Raw genomic sequence first — 19,449 nt, forward strand, 5'->3', positions numbered from 1 at the left:
TACTTGATATTACATTTCTTGACAGTTTTTTGTATAGTCTGATTAATCCTTGTGATATTAAAAACACACTTTTTTTTTTATTACTCACAAAGTCTTTTTATTTTAAACCATGATAATGGAGAATATGTACAATTTAAGTCTATTCCTCTGACCTAGGGTAAATTACAAGCACACATTTTTCCTGATTTCATGGGAATCTAATAGAGGATTGGGAAGCATCCTGAATTTGTCACTCTCTTCCCCAGTCCCTGGGGAGATACCAGGGGTTTTCAATTGCACATTTACTTCTTTTGTTTCTTAAAAAAAAAAGTCCCATTTTGTCAGTTGGCACATGCAACGTTATAGTAAGTGTAGATCATCATCAAATCTATTTCAAAAAGAAGATATAAGACATCTGTCTATAGGTGCCACTTTTTCTCTTCAGCTGATTGGCATTTCCCTGAGTATTTGTTTAAGTCTGCTGAATAATATCAAATGGAAATGAAAATTTCTTAGTGTTTGGAATAATTTAAAAGGATATTTTACTTAGGAATTTCAGGGATGTTTATGAGTTAAAACTGGATTGACGAGGATGATTGCTGAGAGGTGAAATCTTCTCCCGTAGCTTTTTAATCTGATTAGTTGTATAAATGGCCATGTGTGAATCACAGTTGGTACTAAAAACAGCAGGAGAGTTATGACGTACCAGAACTGGGTTAATTGTTGGAATCAAAATCTGCTTTGGAAGGCAGGACAGTTTGCTAAGTAAGTGATGTATTGGAGACATGGCGGACTATAATTACTTCTTAAACCTCTGCTAACAGATAAAAGTAGCTTTTTCTAGGACATAGAAATGCTGTGAATTTACCATAAATATACTGTGGACATAAAAAACCAATCAGGATTGTCAGGTGAATATGTTCTCTTAAATGGGAGTTAGAAATGAAGTGTCTTGAAAAGAGCTCTGACCTGGGTATCACATGATTGAGTTCTGGTTCCAGCTTAGATTCCGAAAAAATTAATGATTTGCAATTAAACTTGTTTTCCAAGTCTCTGTGTTCCCACTTAAACTCAAGAAATTTGAGTATTCAAATTCTACCTATAACAATTTCTGTATGGCCTCATCCGATTCCTTAATTTCAGATACCATGTACAGACAGCTCCTGACGTAGGATAGTTTGACTTACAATTTTTCAACATTATGATGGTGCAAAAGTGATACACATTCATTAGAAACTACTTCAAATTTTGGATTTTTATCTTTTCCTGGCCTAATGATCTGCATTATGATACTCTCTGGTGACGCTGGGCAGTAGCAGAGAGCTGCAGCTCCTGGTCAGCCACTCCAGATGATAAATTTATAACCGTTCTGTACCTATCAACCATTCTGTTTTGTTTTTTTTTTAAGGGGGGGAAGGTAATTAGGTTTGTTTATTTAATGGAGGTACTGGGGGTTGAACCCAGGACCTCATGCATGCTAAGCAAGCACTCCCCCACTGAGCTATACCCTCCTCTGCAACCAGTCTGTTTTTCACTTTCAGTACAGTAGTCAATAAATTACATGAGATATTCAACACTTTATTATAAAATAGGCTTTATGTTAGGTGATTTTGCCCAACTGTGGGCTAATGTTTGAGTATTGAATGCTTTTAAGGTAGGCTTGGCTAGGCTATGGTGTTTGGTAGGTTAGGTATATTAAATACATTTTCCACTTAGGGTATTTTAAACTTACAATGGGTTTATCAGGGTGTAACCTCATTAAGTCGAGGAAGATCTGTATTATTACACATTCTGTAAAATGCTGATGACCCTTGTCTCTCCAACTTCTATTTCTCCCTTGAACTCCAGACTCTTAATGTTCTCTCACACAGCCATAATCTCCTGGATACCTCACGTGCGGAAACACTTATCTTATCTCCTTCCCCAAGCAAATTGCTGCGCACATGCCTTCTTCATCTCCACAAATTCACCGCAGTCTGCAGTAGCTCTGTTCAAAACCTGAGAGTCATCTTTATTCCTTTCTTACTCTTGCAGTTCACATCCACTTTGTCAATCAGTGTTTGGAGAGCAGCCTGTGGAATATACCTAGATTCTGATCAGTACTGTTTCCACTGTTTAAATCACTAGGGGTTTCCTATTTCCTTTAAAATGAAACCCACGCTCCTTCCCTTCAGTCCACATACAAGCTGTTACAGTGGCTCTGATACCCGACCCTCCTTGATGTGCATTGTTACATCGGCCCAGGTCTTCCTTACCCCTGGTATGAACTGCACAGGTGGGCAGTAAATCACAGAGGAAGAGCAGAAGCCCGTCTTGGAGTCTTCACTTGTTGGTTTTACTTTTTCTTTTCTTTCTGTATTTTTTTATTCAAATTTATTGAGGTAAGTAAGATTTACATACAATATGACACACCAGTTGAGAGTGTACGGTTAAGTGAATTTTGACAAATGATTATACATCCATGCAAAGGCCGCCACAATTAAGGTTTAGAACTCTATTATCCTTAGGTGTAAGAGGCTTGTAAAGTAAATGAGAGCCTCTCTCCCTTCACAGTTTTCTGCTATAACAACTGAACATTTTTGGCCCATGTTCCACTAGGCAAGTTTTTCTCAGTTTTGACTGGACTGGACTGCAGAATAACCAAGGAAGCTTGAAAATTCCCAATGCACAGGAAACACTTCACACCTATCAAATCAAAATATCAGAATGAAACACGCATCCGTATACATTTTTTAAGCTCCCAAGCGCAGGCAATGTTGAGAACCATTGTAATTTTGTGAATGTAATTTGAGCTCTTCATCCTCTTCACCAGGTGAACACTTACCCAGTCTTCAAATCTCACCTAAAAGGTCACTTCCTCAGGGAACTCTTTCTGAACTCCTCTCCTATCGTGGAATCTCCTTCCTGTTTTATTACATTTACCCGTGTTTTTGTTAATGCCTATATCCATCATTAGATTGTAAGGTCCCCGGGATCTAGCACATGCCTGACACGTAATAATATATATAAATGAATGAATGTATAAATGAATAAGAATGAATGGAGATGTTTGTAGCATCACTTAGGGCACGTTAAGGCAGACGTCAGCACACGTCCTCGGACAGCTTGATGAGGCACTTGGCGCTTCTCTGGCCCTGCAGGAAAGACCCTCTCAGGGCCAGCAAGGCAGAAGCACCGCCCTCTACCGGAAGAACGAGCTGGCGCTTCCGCGGCTGTGCAGGGAAAACCCGGCCGATGCCGCATCTTTCGGCGCGGCCGGCGTTGTGCGGCCTCCAGTCGATAGAAGGCGCTGTGGATCGACAGCAGCTTCCGGCCCGCTTTTTCCTTCCTCTTGTCGCTGGCGCCAGCACGTCCTGTTTTCGTTGGTCGCGCTCTGATGGCCGCTGCCACTGTGGCTGCCGCTTCTTAGTGCTGCTACTCGCCCGGAGATCCGAGAGCAGCGTTGTCTCATAACTTTCTCAGGTTCTCCTGCGCGTAGTGCCGAAGGGCACAGCTTTCCCGCGGCCGGCGGCATGGGCCGGGAGTCACGGTGAGGAGGCGCGCCGGGCGGGCGAGCGGGCGAGCGGCTTTCTTGGAGTGGGGGAAGAGGCGGGAGTTGAGGTGGCTGTGGGGCCCGGCGCGGCCCCACGTGCGGCCAGCGCTGCCTGCGGCCGCTGGAGGGGATGGGGGACCTCCGCTGAGTGAGTGGCTGTTCTTGGGTCGGCGGCGGGCACAGGGTTCCCCTGCACTGGTATCGGCCTGTTTTGAGCCCAGGACGTCCTCCGAGACGTCAACCATATCCCTCCATTTCCACGGAGCTTACCATGATCGTCTCAGCCGGTAGTGATACCAGTTGAATTTCTAACCTCTTCACATTTGCAGCATTTCTTTGGCTACTTTTGTCCTTGTGTGTTATTTTCTTAAGTCACTGAAAGGGTGTAGACATTTTTGCATCACCTACAACACTCTTCATGACTAGGCTTTTACTGAGGCACAATAAATACTTGTTACATGGATATTTATTTCGCAAATAGATCTCGGGTTTCTTTATTGTGTGTTTTTTATCCTTTTTAAACTGTTGACTCTAAGAATCTTATTAGCACAATGATCTCTCTTCAGAACTTTAGATTGTTGCCTGGTTTGGGATCTTGAGATTTTTATCTGAAAGGTGAGTATTTGCTTAATATTTAGCAGTGACTGAAAGATCATTTATATCTAGGATATAAATAATTAATAAAGTAATAGTAATTTATGGAGGTATAATTAACTTTCAAGGAAATGGACAAAGCTTAAGGGTAGAGCTTGTTGGAATTTAGCAAATACATAAAGACTGTTTCCATAACGACAGAAAATTCCTGTGAAGATCTTTTAAATCTCTGTGAAGTCCTTGCTGTTCATCTGGCCACCCAGACCAGAAACCTGAATGTGATGTTTATTTGACTTTTTCCTTTCTCTTTGCCTGCATCCAGTTTGATTCTCTGCCCTGTTGCCAATTCTGCTTTCCCTGACTTAATTCAGGCCATAATCATTTATTGCTCAGACTGCTATACATGCCTCAAAGTGATTATCTTCCACTGATCTTGTCTCCCAGTTGATTTCACAGTGCCTTCAGAGTGCCCTTCTGAAATAAACATAAGATTATCTCACTCCCTTGCTTTCATGTCTACTGGTTCTTACTGATCCAAGACAAAGTGAAACTAGCACAGCCTTCAAGGCCCTTCTCAAATAAGTTGCTTCCATCCCTTCAGCCTTCTCCCCCACCTCTCTGCCTTGCATGGCCTGTGCACTAAGTTTGTTTAGGGGCTAGTGAGAAGCTCAGAGATAGGAAGGAGCAGGGTCTTAGAGAAATAAGTAAAGAGCCTAGTTTGCCTCTGTATGTCGATTTCATGAAGGGCTGAAGAGAAGTAGTAGGAGGTAGGTTCTGAAAGGGACTTAGGCCCAGAATGTGGCTGGACTGTAGATTTAGTTTAGAAGATAAGAATTTATTTGGGAGCTTTTGAACATTTTGAGTAAGGAGTGTGTGTGTGTGTGTGTGTGTGTGCGCGTATGTGTGTGTGTGTGTGTGTATGTATGTATGTATATAGTAGGAACAGAATACTGCTTTATTAAGGCTACCCTAGCAGCAGTGTGTAAAACAGATTTAAGGGAAAAAGGGATACAAGTAGGAAAACCAGGGATCTTCTAAGATGGCCTAAGAAGGTGTGTCTGATACTGGATAGTGACAGTGGAAATTCTTGAGGAGGTGATAAAATGTGAAAGGAATTACAGAGGTAAAATTGGTGATAGTTGATGTTTTATTGGTTGTGTAGAATGAGAAACAAAAAAATATTGAAGACCACTGATGGTTTGAGCCTACTAAGTGGAAGTTGGGATGAATGATTTGGGGATGGAAAGATAACAATTTGGGTTTCTACTTACTGAACTTCAGATGTTTGGGGTATAATCAGGTGCACTCATTACCTATTGATCTGATATTAACCAGCTTACGTACACTGATAATCCCATTTATATTTCTTCATGAACTCAGAGTCATATTTCAACTGCCTACTCTACATCTCTACTTGGATACCAATATCCTGATTTCCACCTTCCTCTCAAATCTGCCTCAGTCTTCCTATCTTAGTAAATGGCAGCTTCATCTTTCTATTCAGTCCTATCACGAATCTTGAAGGCACCAATGACTTTTCCCTTGTCACACGTGATTTTTAACGTCATTAAAACCAATCATTGCTAGCTTCAAAATATCCAAATTTTGACCCTTCTCAACAACTCTACGACATTCTGATCCAAGTCACACCACTTACTTGGATGATTGCTTTAGCATTCTAATCTGTTTTCCCTGCTTCTGTCCTTGCCTTTCTTTGGTTTGCTCTCCCCTCAGCGACTAGGGTAATACATTAAAAACATTAGTGATGTTATCTTACTCCTCTTCTTAAAATCTTCCAATAGCTTCTCATCTTACTCAGCGTACAAGAGAAAGTCCTTTTAATGGACTGTAAGGCTCTCCACGTTTGGCTACCATGCTATATCTCTGACCTCGTCTCTTGGCACTTTCTCTCATTCAGTGCTAGCCACATCTGTTTTTTTGCTGTTCCTTGAACACACCATTCAAGGTTCCTCTTCAGGGTCTTTGCACTTGCTATGCCTGGAAAGTTTCTCCCTGGTATATCTGCATGGTTCCTTCCTTTACTTCCTTCCAGCCTCTGAAATGTCACTTTATTAATGAGACCTTCCTTAATCACCTGATATAAAAGAACAAACCTCCCACTTCCCATTCTCTTTCCTTTACTCTCATCTGTTTTTCTCCATAGCACCAAATGCCATGTTGCATACTTATTTCTTTACTTGTCTGTTGTCTGTTCCTTTACCAGATTGGAAGCTGCTTGGGGCCCAAAAGCAGGAGCTTGGTTTGTTTTGTTTATTTTTATTCCTTCTCTTTTAAAACAGTTTTTCCTGTTTACATGTGCTATAGCAGAGGGGCTTATTTTTCCCCCCAATTTTAGAAAAGTTTATGTATAAGAAGTTCTTTTAGTGTTTAATTTGCTGAGATTTGGGGGAGAAATGTGATAAAATAAATAAAAATGTAATGGAGGCTAACTGTGTTTGCTAAGCTAAATCTTAAATTTGGTAATATTCTAGCCACTATCGGAAGCGATCAGCATCACGGGGACGCTCTGGAAGTCGATCTAGAAGTCGCTCACCCTCAGACAAAAGAAGTAAACGTGGAGATGACAGACGATCTAGAAGCAGAGATAGAGATAGAAGGAGAGAGAGGTCTCGTAGCAGGGATAAAAGAAGATCTCGATCAAGAGACAGGAAGCGTCTGAGGTAAGACATTACTTTTGAAAGACGCATGATAAATTGGGCCTTTTCAGCTACATCTGTCTTCTTCAAAAATTTTGGATTAGAATTTAGTGGCCCCTTTGCAGGCCCTGTACTTAAACTCCAGCTTGTTTGATTAGGTACAGAAGTGATTTCCCTAGCACAGACTCTCAAACACTATTTTAAGTTTAGAAACTTTAGGTGGTATTTCCTGTAATTCAAAGAGAACTCTTAAAGCCCCCGAGAGAGGTTAAAAAAAGAAGTAAAAGCTAAGGTTATATGCCATCAGGGGTGTTCTAGTCTAATCTTGTCCCAAGAGAGCTGACCACTCTGTTTAAAGAACCACTAAAGCTGACAAAAGGAAATGCCGTAGAGCCATCTCCAGACCCTGCTTGCTGCTTAAAACTGTTTTAAAGAACTGTTTTAGTAAACCAAAGAACTCCTTAATTTTTATTTTACTTTTACGTGATTAAATATTTCTTGGCACCGCTCAAGCAGCCATGACCTTTCTGGAGGTCAAAAACAGTCTAAATGAAAATCATCTCCCCCATACCAAAAAGAAATTCTTTTCCAGTACAGTTTCTCATTAAAATAGGAAAGAAGGTTGTAGAGGTGCTATGAACTGATACAAAAGGAACTTTGACTTTATCTTTTTCAAGCATTGGAAGGAGAGGTTGCAGAAGTGTTAACCTGGTACTCGAAGAAAATATTCCCTCCAAGACAGTGTGAATAGTGCTGACCTACTCAATTTCATGTTATTTAGTCCCAGGAACAATTTCATACAGTTCAGTCAAGTACTTGTTAAGTGAAATTGGTCATTTAAGATTTGGTCTTTGACTTTTTGGTGTGAAAGTAGAATCACAAGGTTTTAGAGCAAGAAGGATTTTGAGATTATATAGTCAAGTCTCTATATTTTATAGATGAGGAAACTGAGACCCAGAGAGTTATTCTGCTCTGTGTATGTCACTAGTTAGTAGCAGCACTAGGGTAGAAATTCTTGTCTCCTAATTTTCACATCTGGGATCTTTCCACAACTCCATTCTGCCCATCCTTATACTTAGGTTTAGGCTATCGTTGAAATTTAGGTTTCCTTCTCTATGTCATAGATTTCAAATAGCTACTATTACGTATTTCCTGGGTTTTTTTTTTTCAAAAAATATTTTGAAATTAGTATCCTTATGTTTTCCACTGACCACTTGTAAGAATTGGCTTTACTTGTTCCTCATTTACTTGATTTGGTAGTTAATTGTAATTGGCTTTAATAATGATGATAATTCAGAATATTCTTTCATCAGGAGGCAGAACCATGATCTGAAATAGACCTTTTTGTAAATGAAAAGTGTCCCCCTTTCAGGCGTTCCAGAAGTAGAGAGAGAGACCGAAGTCGAGAGCGAAGAAGATCTCGAAGTCGAGACAGGAGACGTTCCAGGAGTAGAAGCCGGGGCCGGAGATCCCGATCCTCCAGTCCTGGCAATAAAAGCAAGAAAGCTGAGAATAGGTAATGTTTTCATTAGCTGTGTCTGTTATGCAGGTTGGGAACAGAGTCTCTTCCCTATGCTGCCTTTTTTTTATAAATAATTACTGAATTTGGCTCCTACCATGAGGCACATTTGTTGGATGAATTTTATTTTAGTAGATTATAAAGCTTATAATGCATTTGGAAAATATTAGATTCTGTTAGTTTTAATATGTATAATGCATTGTTCTTTTACTTAATACTTGCTGTTAATGGTCAGACATACATTTTATAAACATCTTTGAGGAGCTATGTTTTTTCCTTTAAAATTATTTTCCTCTTATTTCTGATGTTGATTGACAAATAACTTTTTAGTTCATGGTATGCATTGTTGAATTGCTATTCATGATGGGTGGACTTTCTGCTTGTGTAAGTTAAATGTACATGTTTCCCTAAGACACCAGTCTTAGGGAATACCATTCCATTTTGAGATTTTAGTTTTGTCTACTAGACATAATATGTGTATTCTTTATATTTTTCTTGAAATGGTATGTTCTTTGCTTATTATTGTTTCTAAAGTGGTGTCTTGGGAAAGTTGATACATGGACTTGTATCTGTTTTCTATGTTTTGTTCATATTAATTATAAATATTTTTCCAATGTCATTTTACTTTATAAATTTTACCACAGTCAGTGTAATAATATCCATTTGGATTATTTTAAATTAAAAATAAAATATAAATTCAGAAAATGAGTGAAATATAAACATGCAGTTTGTGTAAATAATTATAAAGTAAGAGCCATGTAACCACAGCAGGGTCAAGAAATAAAACATTGTACTATGGGAAGCCCTCCATGTCCCTTCTCCAACCCAGCTCTCTACTTCCATATGTAAAACCGCTCCTGACTTCTGTGCTAGTGATTTCTTTTTATTTCTTTATAGTTTTACCACCTTCATTTATATCTGAAAAAAGAAGTTTAGATTTATATGTTGTTAAACTTTACATGAATGAGTCATGTATTTTGTCTGTTTGCTCAACATTAAGACTAATCTGTATTGCTTACAGCAGTAGTTCATTTTCATTGCTGAATACTATTGCTGTTTATTTATCCATTCTACTGAGATAGATGTTTGGGTTGTTTTAACTATGGGATATTATGGATATTTTTGTATATATACCTTACCATGCATGTGTATGAGTTTCCCTTGGGTGTTTATCTAGGAGTGAAGTTACCTGGTCATAAAGTAAACAGAGCTTCATTTTTACTAGGTAATCCCAAATGCTTTCCGAGGAGTATGTACTAATTACCCTTCCACCAGGAGTATATGAAAATTGTCTTGCTCCATACCCTTGCCAATATTTGGTATTGTCCGTTCTTTTAATTTTTATCTTTTTGGTAGACATGTAATGTCAATATCATTGTGGTTGTAATTTGCATTTCCCTAATTACTAATGAAGTTGAATACCTTTTCATATGTTTATTGGTCATTTGGATTTCCTCTTTTCTGAAGTACATTTTTTTTTGCTCATTCTTCCCTTGGGTTGTTTCTCTCTTTAAAAATTGATTTATAGGAGGTTTTTGTTTTTATTTATTGATTTTTTGTGGTGGGGGAAATGATTAGATTTATTTATTTATTTTCTGAGGAGGTACTGGGGATTGAACCCAGGACCTTGTGCATGCTAAGCATGTGCTTTACCACTTGAGCTATATTATCCCCCAGTTTTTGTTTTTAAATATTCTGAGTTGTTTTTTGTCAGTTATATGAGTGGCAAATATATTACTCTGTAGCCTGTCATTTTACTCTGTAATGATACTTTTGATGAACAAAGACTTAGGAAAGAAGAAACATTCATAAAGTGAAGAAAATAAAGTGAATTGAGGAAAACATTGAAACTTGACAAGGGCAATGTGAGAAAAAAAATTATGGGCTATATGCAGTCTAAATATAAAAGATTAGTGTATTGCTTTTAACAGTATATTAAAAAAATACAGTGATAAACTAGTTGGATTTATTCCAGGAATGAAGATTGGTTTAACACTAGAATATCAATCAGTGTAATACTCTATATTAATAAGATTCAAAAAGTCATAGTTATCTAAGCAGATTGAAGAAAAGCATTTTGAGGGGAGGGTATAGTTCGGTGGTAGAGTATGTGCTTAGCATGCACAAGGTCCTAGGATCAATCCTCAGTAACCCCATTATAAATAAATAAATAAACCTAATTACCTCCAGCCCAAAAAGACAAAAAAAATTCTAAAAAGGAAAGCATTTTATCTTCAATGTACATTCATGTTGAAAGTTCTTAGCAAACATGAGAAAAGTATTTGACAAACTGATTATAAAAATACAAATGAAAAGGGCATAAGCACTTTTGAGGAACAAGGTATGAGGGCTTGCTTTGTCAGGTATCAAGAATGATCATAAAGTTATAGAAATTAAGATAGTGTGGGGGTTTTTTCCTTTTTTTTTATACAGACAGACAAATAGGTCAGGAGAACCATATAAAGACCTCACAAACAGATCATTTGTTAAGTGACAGTGATGACATTGTAATCAGTGGGGAAAAGTTTTTTTCAATAAACGGTGGTAGAGTTACTTGCTATCCTATAATGAAATAGGGTGATCTATGTTGTTCTGTGCATAAAAAGCATTTCCAAACAGATTAAAGACCAAATTCGATAGCAAAGCTATAAGTTTTTCAGAAGTTTTTACTAGAGAGTATCTTTTTTATTTTATTTTTTTGTGGGGGTGGGGAGGAGGTAATTAGGTTTATTAATTTTTTAGAGGCAGTACTGGGGATTGAACCCAGGACCTTGTGCATGCTATGCATGTGCTCTATCACTTGAGCTACACCCACCTCCCTCCCTGAGAATATCTTCTTTACCTTTGAGTCACTTCATCAGATCTGAAAGGATTTCTAAGATGCTTTAAAAAGCACCAATCATAAAGGGAACAAAAAGATCAATTAATTAGATTACATTAAAACTAAGGAATTTTACTCATTTATGCCGTTAATATGGTCAAAATGCTAGCCTCTTGGAATTTTATATATTGCTGTATATATAAATTATCTTGTAGACTATTGATATCTTGTCTCCATTTGTTAAATTTTACCTTTCTAACTTAAATTTTGTCATTATTTTTATATAATATGTCCAGCTTTCCTTTGGTTAAATTCCGGATGTTTAATAATATGTGCAGTTAGTGTTGTGGGATTAATTCTCCATTGAATTTCCAAGGTTTTTATTAATGGAATGTAAGAATTCACTTGACTCTTGGAAGTTTTTTTCTTACCTAAAAAGTAAAATACAAGTGTATAAAAGTATTTTAAAATTAATGTTCCCAGAAACAAGTAGATGATATTTCTCTCTTTCTCTTTTTTGCTAGGTCTAGGTCTAAAGAGAAAACAGAGAGTGGGGAGAGTTCTAAAGAGAAGAAAAAAGACAAAGATGACAAGGAGGATGAAAAAGAAAAGGATGCTGGTGTATGTTTACTAACAAATAATCATATAATGTCAAATTTGTTTAAGTGACAAATTCTTACTAATTTTTTTAATGCTGTATGTCTTATTTTTAAGGAAATAACAAATATGTAAAATAAATAGATAAGATAATATTTATCCCCCTGAGAAAATTTTTCTGAAAAAAATTGCATATTTATACACTTTATGTTTTTTATGTACAAAATATGCACTATTCTGTACCTTTTTGCCATTTTTGTTATGAAGTATTTTATGAATGTATAAGGTCTTAAGAATAATAAACAGCAGTATACCAACCATCCAACTTTAGGAATAGAATACCTTTCTACTTTCATTCTTTAGCTGCATAAATAGGTAGAGCTCATTGTTTTGAATGCCTGCGTAGTGTTTCGTTGAAAAATGGTAGATACATATTTAGGTTATTCCTGGTCTGCAGTTATAAACAGTGGTGCATGTGTTTTGGTGAATATAGGTTAGGGTAAATTGGTATCAGGAAAATAAATGGCTTTGTCAAAGGGTATACAGCCTTCCTTCAGTACCTGAGGGTGACTGGTTATTGGACCCCCACAGATACCAGAATCTTCAAGTCTCATTTAAAATGGCGTAGTATTTGCATATAATTTAGGCACATCCTCCCGGTATACTTTGTCATCTCTAGATTACTTATGATCTCTACTATGATATAAGCACTATGTAAATAGTTGTAAATACAATGTAAATGCTATTTGAGCAGTTGCTGGCATGGGGCAAATTCAAGTTTTGATTTTTGGAACTCTGGAATTTTTTTTTCTGAAAAAAATTTGAGTTTGTTGAGTTCTGAGGTTGTGGACTCACCGACACAGAGGGCTGTCTGTATACATTTAACATTTTGATAAGTAGTATCAACTTGCCTTCCAAAAAAGTTGTATGAATTTTCACTTTAGATTTTAGACATATGAAAATGTCTGTTACCTCACATTCTTGCCAACATGGGTATTTCAAATTTTAATTTTCACCAGTATAACAGGAAGAAGTTTCTTATTTTGAGTTGCATGTCTTTAAATATGAGTAAATATTTTTAAATGTTATGAACATAATATAAACTAGTAAATAAGGTATTTTAATTTATATACTATTTGTATTTTGAATTGCCTATTTGTATCTTTTGCCCATTTATAGCTCCACATTTTTTTTATTTCAGTTCTATTTTTTTAGTGGGTATTTTTTTTTTTCAAGGAACCTGCTTACTGAATAGGGTATCTAAGAAAAGATGTAACACAGGAGGTCTGGGGGTCTGGTTTCTGTTAAAGTTTCTACTATGGAATGACTGGGGTGACTTTGAGAAAAATACCTAAGCTTTCTGGTGTTCATCTTTGGAGAGGATGGAATTATTATAAAGGATATAAATTCAGGAGCAAAACTTTTTGTTTATTTAAGAAATAAACTTACTTTAAAAATACAAACATAATAAAATATTAGCCAAGTCAGAAATAATTCTCTGTAATCCCAGGTTCCCAAAATGCCATCATCATTATAATTTATTAATATTTGGCTGATTTTTACATTTGTATTTCCATACTTGTCTATAATGGTAACATGTATAAAATTTTTATTTCTATAATGCTTAATCTTTAAGTCCCTTTAAGATTATGGCTGTGAAAATGACTGCCTCTCTCCTCTTGGGAGTATTATTAATAATCTTGATAAAGGCTTTAGAATGGCTGTTCCTAGGAAATTTAGACCTAAAAACTAAAAGACCAGAACTTCTTAATCATATTGATAAATAGTTTTTATTTAGTCACTAATTTGTACTAGAAAATTGCTTTTCATGTAGGCAGTCTTGGAGGAGTTCAGAGGATTTAAAGTTGAGAATAAGTAGGGAACTTGGCTTACTAATTCATTTAGTTTCTAGTTTGAAAGAGAAATTGAATTCATGTGTGCATATTGTTTGTAACTAGAATAAGCTTAATTTATAGTGTTTGAAGTCTTTCTTAGTTGAAGGTGCTTTTTATTGTGATTTCATTTTGCTAGTATATTCATGGATATATTTAAAAAATGTGTGATCTAAATCTCGTCTAAATTTAGGACTTTTGCATATACATCCATTTTTCCTTTTTTTTTTATACTTTGTAGAAGTTATTTGGAATGTCACTTCCAGTAAAATTGTTAATCCTTATTTCCCTCTCTCTTATTTCTCTCTCCCCCACCCCAAGAACTTTGACCAAAATAAACTGGAAGAAGAAATGAGAAAGCGGAAAGAAAGAGTAGAAAAATGGCGAGAAGAGCAACGTAAAAAGGCCATGGAAAACATAGGGGAACTGAAAAAGGAAATTGAAGAGATGAAACAAGGGAAAAAATGGAGTTTAGAAGATGATGATGGTATATTCATTTGTTAGACTAATAGCCTATATAACAATTCATGTAGAATACTCTAGAATTATAAGTAATATTTTATATTGGAATTTTTAGGCCATTTTTTATTGTAGAAAAAGATGCATAATATAATGTTTACTATTTTAACCATTTTTAAGTGTACAATTCAGTGGCATTAAGTACATTCACAGTGTTGTGCAGTCATCACCACTGATTTCCAGAGCTTTTTCATCATTCCAAACAAAAACTCTGTACCCATTAACCAGTAATTCTCCATCCTGTTCTCCCCACCCCCCTACTCCCTACTTCCATCTATGGTAAGTGCTAATCTACTTTCTTTCTTTTTTTTTTATGCTTAGTTTGTTTGTTTGTTTTTTAATGTAGGTACTGGGGATTGAACCCAGGACTGCACACTTGATAAGCATACAGTCTACCACTGAGCTATACCACTAACCCCCAGCCTACTTTCTGATTCTTTGGATTTACCTATTTTGATTACCTCATTTAAGTGGAATCGTACAATGTTTGTCCTTTTGTGTCTGGCTTATTTCACTTAGCACAGTGTCTTCAAGGTTCATCCATGTTGTAGCATGTATCAGAATTGCCTCCATTTTTAAGGCTGAAAAATATTACATCGTATGTGTAGACTGCTTTTTGTTTACCTATTCATCTGTTGTTTCATATATAATTTGTTTCCATCTTTTGGCTATTGTGAGTAATGCTGCTGTGAGTATCAGTGTGCAAGTATTGGTTTGAGTCCCAGTTTTCAGTTCTTTTGGATATAATACCTAGAAGTGGAATTGCTAGATTCATACTGAGATTTTTAAATGCCCCTTTCAATGTTGGTATTAAAATTTATATTGTAGAGTTCAGTAAGGGTCACTGTTTTTGCTTTAGAGTGGGGAGTTGGGATCTTATGGACTCTTTTCTATAGCTCTTTAAATTCTTTATTCTGAATGTTAGTAATGAGGGTAAATTAAGGGCATGTTTTCACGTCCCACTGATTTTTTATAACTTAGAAGAAAAACATTTCCCCTCCATATCTGATTTTTGACTTGTAAGATTTTGACTTGTAAGTGGAAGAGTAAGATTTTATAGGAAAAGGGAATTTTGCTACATTTGCTGTGAAAATTCCTGTGAATTTTTCATTTTCTGTGAAAGTTCTACACGGTGTTTTGTTTTATTTATTTATTTATTTACTTATTTATTATATTATTTTTTAAATTGCCATATAGTCAGTTTACAATGTTGTGTCAATTTCTGGTGTACAGCACAATTCTTCAGCCATACATAAATATAAATATATTCATTTTCATATTCTTTTTCACTGTGAGCTACTACAAGATATTAAATATGTTTCCTTGTGCTATACAGTATAAATTTGTTTATCTATTTTATATATACCAGTCAGTATCTGCAAATCTCAAATTCCCAGTTTATCCCTTCCCACCCCCCAGGGTGTTTTGTTTTAAATCTAAGTGGTAGTGATGTTTTAGTTATATTAAAAACATTAGATTGTCTTGAATTAAGAATGTACTATGATTTTTTGTTTCTGTGATTTAAAGAAAGATGACTGAAAGAAAAGAAATTAAACATATCCTTTATTGAACATGTCTTTTCCACAAAGTTTTTAGTTCTCCTTCTACTACTGCTCAGTGTAGTTGTAAAATTTAATATCAGAGACCCATTTCTTAGGCATAATTAATCTTTCTGCCTGTTTTCAATTTAATGATTTATAATATATTTCTTTTATTAGTAGTAGTATTCAGAACTAATACATGCTTGATTCAAATCCTTGCAAGTGTGAGTATTTGAACTGCAATGTTCTTGGGTTAATTGGAAAGATGGATGTTTGTGTAGTAAGAGTAAAGGTTTTAATGGTGATGTGTGGTCTGATTATGAAGTATTTCCTCTTGAAACACGTGTTCAAAGGAAGTGTATCCTGATATTTTAGATGATGAAGATGATCCTGCAGAAGCTGAAAAGGAAGGAAATGAAATGGAGGGTGAGGAGTTAGATCCATTAGATGCTTACATGGAAGAAGTGAAAGAGGAAGTAAAAAAGTTTAATATGAGAAGTGTGAAAGGTGGTGGGGGAAATGAAAAGGTATGGAATTTTCTCCTATTTTATTTTTAAAGAGTTATATTCCTAATTGGATAACTTGAATTCGTTATTGTATTGACCTACTACTGACTTGCATGAGTTTATAAAGTTAGTGTTTTCGTTTCCTTCCCCATCTCAGCAGTGTCACTACTTTTTCTAAGTAGCAGAGATACTACTAAGGTGTTCTTTTGGAAGTCACTCTCATTACCATCATCTTTGTTCAATATCTTTCCTTCCTTGTTGCCTTCTCATTAGGTCCTCTCCAGACTTCTCCAGCACTCCTATCTTTTATACTCCTGATCCTTTTTACCCTAGTTTATTTTTCTTTTTCTTAATAGCATTTACTACCTTTTAACAAATTATATAATTTAATTTTTAAGTCATGTTTGTTTGTTCCTTCTTTCTTCTAAAAACTGTTTTGTTTATTGATTCACCCTATGCTCCCAGAATAGTATTTGACTTGTCGAATGAGTAAAAAGTACTGTTTAGTAGTATTTTTAAAATAAATTGTGTTGTATAATATTATATAAAATTATATACTATATAATAAATTACCTATGTATTATTGTGTTACAAAATATAATGTGATTTATTACATTTTAAAATTTAAACAAGTTAGTAAGAGAAAGCAAACTGCTTATTGTATTTTTATAAAGTTGTCACTAATAATTAAATTAATTTGAATTATAAATTGTGACAGTTAATTTATTTCATTTGGCATATATTTTGTGTTTCAACTTTGCAAAATATTTTATATTCTTTTTTTATTTTAGAAGTCTGGGCCAACAGTCACAAAAGTTGTCACTGTTGTGACAACTAAAAAGGCAGTTGTAGATTCAGATAAGAAGAAAGGTGAGCTCATGGAGAATGACCAGGATGCCATGGAGGTAATTCTTCATGATTTTGACTTTGTTCACCCATCCTAGAAGTATTTATTAGAAAGCATTGATGGAGATGTGCTTTACAGGTATACAGTTTACTGTTAGGAGGAATTCTCACTATTCTGAACAGTATTATAGTCAATTATCCAATTGGTAGAACATTCCAACATCTTTGACGTCTTGCTGTATACTTGCTCTGATTTGTAATATTGTGTTAATTTCAGGTATACAGCAAAATGATTCAGTGATATATATATATTTTTTTCAGATTCTTTTCCATTATAGGTTATAAGATACTGAATATAGTTCCCTGTGCTATACAGTAGATCCTTGTTTTATGTATAGTAGTGGGTATCTATTAATTCTAAACTCCTTACGTATCCCTCTCTACCCCCTTCTGCTTTGGTAACCATAAGTTTGTTTTCAATGCCTGTAAGTCTCTTTCCATTTTGTAAATAAATTCATTTGTATTATTTTTTAGATTCCACATATAAGTGATAATCATAATATTTGTCTTTCTCTGTCTGACTTAGTTCACTTGGTGTGATATTCTTTAGGTCTATCTCGTTGCAAATGTGTCCACTTTTTGATTCCCTCTTGTCCCTCATGAGCTCATCCCAGACATGCAATAAGGAAAGAAGAAACGAAGTAACGGCATGAATTAAATTTTTTCCCCCTTAATATGCATTGTAAAGACTTTATATAGAGAGAATGATAGCAGAACTTCATTAAAGCCTTGTTACAATTATTTTCTAAATTTTAGCTTCATATTGTTATTGTAACTTTCTATAAAGGCAAAGAAAAAATAAACTAACTTGGAAAATTCAGAAAATAAAGTCAAAGCCACAGAATATGTTTTAGGATGGGAGGATTTTAAAAGCCAGGACTGTTTTTTTCCCATAAGGAGAAAATAGTAATGAAATTAACTTTTAATTTTTTTTTACTTTTATAGTATTCTTCAGAGGAGGAAGAAGTCGATCTTCAGACAGCCCTTACAGGCTATCAGACAAAGCAGAGAAAGCTTCTGGAACCAGTAGATCATGGAAAAATTGAATATGAGCCATTTAGGAAAAACTTTTATGTTGAAGTTCCAGAACTAGCAAAAATGTCTCAAGAGGGTAAAATTTTTAAATGTATTTATTGGTTATTGTAGGAACAGAGGAGAATACATTTACGTTGCCTGGGAGGAATGTCCATAGGTCTGAGTTGGTGCGTAAATAGGAGGAATTTGCCTGGTTTACCCAGGGAAGTGAGAGCAGGAACTGGAGGGCGAGAAGTCATTCTAGAGAGTGAGACGACATCTGCAAGGATTTGGAGCAGTGAGGAGTTAGTCTGCTTTTGGAAACATTAAAAAAATGAGCAGAAATTTGTTTGGCTCACGTTATTGAGATTTATAACTTTTCACTGAAGCTAGCAAAATATTGTTAGCCTTTTCTGAGATTTGAGAGTTAGGAACTAATGTGAATCTGTGTGACATTAATAGAATAAGGATAATCTTGACTACTCTGGCTTGAAGAGCAAGTGGTTATGTTACTTCCCAATTATTGTTCTTTTATTGCTGCTGCAGTTGAAGTCAAAATAAAAGCCAAATTGTAGAAATCAGGGTACTATCTTTTGTCCCTAGTTGGTTACAACAGTAATCCCTTTAACTGTATCTCTGAGCTCTGTCATGTAGATTTTTTATGGAATTATCTTTGGGAGCACTAAAAAAGAATTGAAGATTCTTAATTTTCCTATGCTTAACTGAAATTAAGAGGCACTAGTAGAATAATATTAAAGAGTTTTTAATCTGAATTTTGTTTTGTAGAGGTGAATGTATTTCGGTTGGAAATGGAAGGCATTACTGTCAAGGGAAAAGGTTGTCCCAAACCAATTAAATCTTGGGTCCAGTGTGGGATTTCCATGAAAATCTTAAATTCTCTCAAAAAGTAAGTGGTTGTCCACATTTCTGAATGTCTTCCACTCAAAATAGCCCTTTTACATAAATACTTCCTTTGCTTTTATTTTTACTCTAATGGAAAAAATTATTTTTACTTTAACAGCTTTACTGAGATACAATTTACATACCATAAAGTTTACCCTTTAAAGTTTACAATTTGATGATTTTTAGTATATTTTATGGGGTTATGCCATCATCACTGTAATCAAATTTTAGAACATTTTCATCATCCCATAAAGAGACCTCTATCCATTAGTAGTCATTCTTCTCCCTTCTTCACACTAGGCAACCAGTAATCTACTGTATTTATAGATTTGTCTGTTCTGGACATTTCATATAAATGAGATCATACTAACATAGTCTTGTGACTGGCTTCTTTCACTTAACAAAATATTTTCAAATATTTCTACATCATCCGTGATGTAGAGTGTCTTAGTACTTCATTCCTTTTTGC

General features: G+C 35.4%; 1 protein-coding gene across 2 annotated transcripts in view; it reads left to right on the forward strand.

The window, feature by feature from the left end:
• The first annotated feature begins 3,335 nt into the window (after positions 1-3,335).
• DDX46 (DEAD-box helicase 46) overlaps positions 3,336-19,449 on the forward strand; it is a 50,506-nt gene continuing 34,392 nt past the window's right edge. For both annotated transcript variants that reach the window (XM_031449054.2, XM_031449055.2), the window contains exons 1-9: positions 3,336-3,508; positions 6,598-6,786; positions 8,135-8,278; positions 11,627-11,723; positions 13,913-14,078; positions 16,027-16,178; positions 16,949-17,062; positions 18,009-18,174; positions 18,864-18,984. In XM_031449054.2, the coding sequence (XP_031304914.1) occupies positions 3,492-3,508; positions 6,598-6,786; positions 8,135-8,278; positions 11,627-11,723; positions 13,913-14,078; positions 16,027-16,178; positions 16,949-17,062; positions 18,009-18,174; positions 18,864-18,984 (1,166 nt within the window). In that variant the 5' untranslated portion in view covers positions 3,336-3,491. The remainder of the gene's footprint in view (positions 3,509-6,597; positions 6,787-8,134; positions 8,279-11,626; positions 11,724-13,912; positions 14,079-16,026; positions 16,179-16,948; positions 17,063-18,008; positions 18,175-18,863; positions 18,985-19,449) is intronic.

Source organism: Camelus dromedarius, chromosome 3 (genome assembly GCF_036321535.1).
Source record: "Camelus dromedarius isolate mCamDro1 chromosome 3, mCamDro1.pat, whole genome shotgun sequence".
NCBI lineage: Eukaryota > Metazoa > Chordata > Mammalia > Artiodactyla > Camelidae > Camelus > Camelus dromedarius.